The sequence below is a fragment of the Anopheles ziemanni genome, chromosome X (assembly GCF_943734765.1).
Source record: "Anopheles ziemanni chromosome X, idAnoZiCoDA_A2_x.2, whole genome shotgun sequence".
In the NCBI taxonomy this organism is placed as follows: Eukaryota; Metazoa; Arthropoda; class Insecta; order Diptera; family Culicidae; genus Anopheles; species Anopheles ziemanni.
In genome coordinates this window covers 15740506-15744865 of record NC_080707.1, presented here as the reverse complement: position 1 = coordinate 15744865, position 4360 = coordinate 15740506, and the positions used below count along the sequence as shown (strand labels likewise).

Sequence of the window (4360 nt, the reverse complement as noted above, 5' to 3'; positions counted from 1 at the left end):
AGAATTAAGGGATTTGCTTTTATACGTACGTTAAATTTACATGCGTCAGAGCAGTGACACCAGCTAAGACAAAAAATGAAGCCATCAAATCAAGTTGGGCACACCTTGGAAAATCGAATTCCATGGATGATCGAGCCTCGATACAAGTAAATGTCAGATACATGTTTATAGTAAAAGAGTTAAGTTGAATTAGAATATCAACACACGAAAAATGAAAAATGTTTACCGATCATGAATATATTAATAACTACATAGTTTGATTTTAAAATACTGAAATTTGTTAAATAAACCCTTTTGAACTGAAAGTTAGGTAAAAGAGCAAATGAGGCCCCGGGCTAGATTTTCCTCTTCCTACTGGTTCACATTAAGCGCCTGAAGCTATGCAAAGCGCGACGCATGCATTCTTTTCGAAAATTTGATAGCTAACGGTTCGCTTAAAAGAACATAACGGTTTAAACTACTCACGCAGTGGGGGTTGAGTGCGGGTTAATATACTTTTACATGTTAAGTTATTAGTAAGTAAACTATAGCACTCATGATGGACAGCATGAAACCGCACCTGTAGGTTGATTACGTAGCCGAAATTAACGGTACAAACTACGGGTCAAATACTCGTAGGTTGAATTTAACGAATTAATGTATCACCAATTGCATACATTCAGTTTAAACGGCCACAAGAGGTGTAGCCACGATCGAAAACATGGCGGCCGGGGCCTCATTTACTCTTTTACCGAAAGTTGCAGTAGCAACAATTATTGCCAATCTGGAAAAGCTCAACACAATTTTGCGGTTGACAGCTGGCAGATCCATGGATAATTCAATTGCCGGATAATCCGACTCCCAGTCAATCCGAATAATAGACGTTCTACTGTGTAATTCGGTTTATTGTCAACATCCTTTGTCCGAGTTTGACATACGACATTACATAGCTATTTTTGATTTATTTCATACATTCGCATATTCGCATCTCCAGATTATTAGCTTCATCATCTCCTACTTCCCACCATCCATTCAGCCCCTCGGTCACATTTTTGGGATATTCTCAAGATCGATCGTTCATTCGTTTATTTGAAAAGAGCGAATGAACCCTCGCTTGTTGGTAATGAACATAAACTTGGGTTGCTTGGGTTGTTTCGTTCGGTGTTAGTTTTGGCAACACTGTCAATGTGCAACCGTTGGTAGCCTGTAGGAAATCACGCGGGCAAACAGTTCACTTTCGCTCCAGACGCCGAACTGAAAGGAAGTGTCCTAGCTAGGTTTGTCCGTGCCTTATGGGCCAAATCGTCAATTTCAGTACAGTAAATTCCAGTGTAGGTGCCTCAGGCAAGCCTTTTCGTCGGAGCTACAAGCTTGCTAGCTACTAGCCGTACAAAGTTAGAATAAACGTCGATAAAGAACGAGTTATCGGAAGATGGACAAAAATGAAACACCGTGGAAGCTGTCGATGCTGGAGATGCTTAACAAGCACAAGAGCGTCGAGTTGATGCCGTCGGAGAAAAATCCAGCCAACTGCGACTTGGAGGCGAGTGTCATGGAATTGCCGCCAACACCGTTAGTGAAGACGCTAGGTTATGGCACCGGTGTGCAAGTTTATGTTGTGAAGCGCAATCTAACCACCGAGGAACGCTCACCGTGGGCGATCAAGATGCTCAGTGCACGGGATCCGAGTAATAGAGCCATGTTTGACAAGCGTCTGTCGGAGGAAGCAGATATAGTGGAGTAAGCAAGATTGTTTTTCTTTTTTTTTTGTGCATCCTTTGAACGGTGTGTTTATGTGAACGCCATTCGGCCTATTCATTTTCGATGTGACAGTTCGGCCTGCTGCCACCCAGGAGTGTCGAACTTTTGTCGAAAATTTTTTGTTATGCATTTTTTATAAATTCGATAACTAATTTCGTTCGTTTCGTTTGACTTTGCAGAAATCTTAAACATCCTAACATAGTAGGTTTCAGAGGCTATGATACAATAGGTGTTGGCGTTAGTTTTCTTGCGCTAGAGTACTGCAACTCATCGCTCGGGGACATTCTGGAAAAACGATACGCAAAGAACGCGGGTCCGTTGGAGGCCGATAAGGCCAAAAGAATGGCCATCGATGTGCTAAGCGGGCTAGTGTACCTCCATGAAGACGCACACATCCTCCACGGCGACTTGAAGTCCTTTAATATACTGATTAACAAGGATTTTGAAAATGCCAAGATTTGCGACTTCGGCGTAAGCGTTCCGTTAAACAACAAAGGCTACCTGGACCGCGTAAAGGCTCCGAACGCACGCTACATAGGGACGACGCTGTGGTCAGCGCCGGAAGTTTTTAAAAATGATCCCGCGCTTATTAGTGTAAAGGCGGATATTTTCGCCTTTGGATTGACAATTTATGAAACGCTAACACTGACACCGCCACACACCTTTGCGGGCATTATGGATGAGGTAATTACACACCCGGCAAGTGTTGCCAAACGTCGGTTGGACATGTCCGCCGATGGTGAAGCTGACGATGAAGAGGGCGCAGAAAGCGACGAAGATTTCCCGGAAGGAGATTCAAATGATTATGGTGAAGATGAAGATATTGAGTTAGCGGAAGAGCCGTGCAAGGTTGTATTATCGGACGATGATGAGGAACCTTTGCAGAAGAAGATCAAGACGGCGGGTGTAGAATCCATCCCGGCCACTGTTCCTGCGGTTTCGACGTCCAGTAATGTTGATGAGGAACCTATGCTGAAGAAGCTCAATACCACAGGTGTAGACTCCATCGCGGTCACTGGTGTGATTTCGCTGGATTCGACGTCCAACAAAGGCGATGAGGCGAAGAAGCTCGAGACCACGAGTGAAGAAACCATCGCGGCCACTGATGGTGTGGTTTCGCTGGATACGACGTCCAGCAACGCTGAAGAGACCTGTGCTGAACCTGTGCTGAAGAAGCTCGAGACCACGAGTGAAGAAACCATCGCGGCCAGTGGTAGTGTGGTTTCGCCGGAAACGACGTCCAGCAACGCGGATGATGGTAATCCGACTACGCTTATTCCGATACTAGACAGCAATGGCGAGGAGCTAATACCCGAAAAAAAGGCACCTGCAGTGGAAATCATCTGCATCAGTAGCGACGAATCCGACGACGAGGATTCAGACGAGGATTTAGACGAGGATTTCGACGAGGATTTAGACGAAGCAGAGTACGAAACATTGGAGGTGGGTTCCGACGGCTACGATGAATTTCCACAGGAAGAGGCTGACTACGAGGAAGATGAAGACTACGAGGACGGCCAGTACCTTAACTATGCCGTCCTGGGAACTCGGCCGCCTATCCCCAGCCACATTGACATCGGCGAGGAGCATCTTCCGCTCGTGGAGCTGTTCCACATCTGTACTGAGGTCCTGCCAGCTGATCGTCCAACCGCCCGACAACTGCTAGATGCGTTGAATAAGACCACGCTCGCCCAAGGCAAAACAGACATCGACACACAGCCGTGCCATGTCGTGGAAACACCGTCAGTGGGGGGCACCGAAACACAGCCGTCGGAGAATGAAACGGCTAACTAAAGAAGTTTTTAATTTTTTTTTTTTTTAAAGTCACATGAGTTAGTAATACTTTTTCCTTATTTTAATGACCAAAGGCTGTACCTAGAATTATTCGCCTAGAAAAGATGGATGGATCATGTGGTCATGTGACTAGATTTATTTTTTTTTTTTTGTCAGAAGAGTGCTGCGATTCGTTAGACTATATGAATATATTACTTTATTAAATTTGTTTTCCTCGAAAACCAGTATGCACTCTACAACAAATGGAACCAGCGCATTACAGTTTTCCATTAGCGCGTCTCAATCAAATTTAAGTACGTTCGAAGACGTATGTTACTCAGATTGTTTTTTTTTTATTATTATAATCGAGAGCAGGTTAGGAATTACAACAAAAACAATAAAATCGAATTAGCGTTCCATTTTCAAAAACTTTGTCTTTTATTCCTGGAATTTTACACACGACGGAAGGTTTATTCGATTGGCTGCTGGTTTGTATGATTTAAACGTATCTGCTGTTGAGTTTTGTATTTGCCCTTGTTCTTTCGTTGTGAATCCGCCATGCACTCGTCGTTGAAGAAATCGTCATACACAGGGTTAGGTTGTTGCTAATTAACGTGTATCGTAAATATTAATAAGTTTCTTTCATTATAACGCTCTGGAAGGTGCGATTTTCGTTCGTTTGTTGCTGCCGAATATTTACCATGCAATCGTTCGTCTTCTCTCATCCCTATGGTAGGAGTGAAATAATTTCACCCAACGCACGCACCAAGTGAAACCGGACTAACTTCACGTTCACAGTGTTCATTTCATTTCAAATCTTTTTATTCTTTGAAATACATAACGTTGA

General features: G+C 43.8%; 1 protein-coding gene across 1 annotated transcript; it reads left to right on the top strand.

Moving 5' to 3' along the window:
• Positions 1 to 1411: 1411 nt before the first annotated feature.
• Positions 1412 to 3534, top strand: LOC131291171 (uncharacterized). The gene is made up of 2 exons (XM_058320362.1): positions 1412 to 1719; positions 1920 to 3534. The coding sequence occupies exons 1-2, from the start codon at positions 1412 to 1414 to the stop codon at positions 3532 to 3534; spliced, it is 1923 nt and encodes a 640-aa protein (XP_058176345.1).
• Positions 3535 to 4360: the final 826 nt, after the last annotated feature.

Bases quoted from the DNA above. Each gene is read 5' to 3' on its own strand.
- LOC131291171 (XM_058320362.1), top strand. From the start codon at position 1,412: ATGGACAAAAATGAAACACCGTGGAAGCTGTCGATGCTGGAGATGCTT. The intron at 1,720-1,919 runs GTAAGCAAGATT...TTGACTTTGCAG, and splicing joins GAGGAAGCAGATATAGTGGA to AAATCTTAAACATCCTAACA.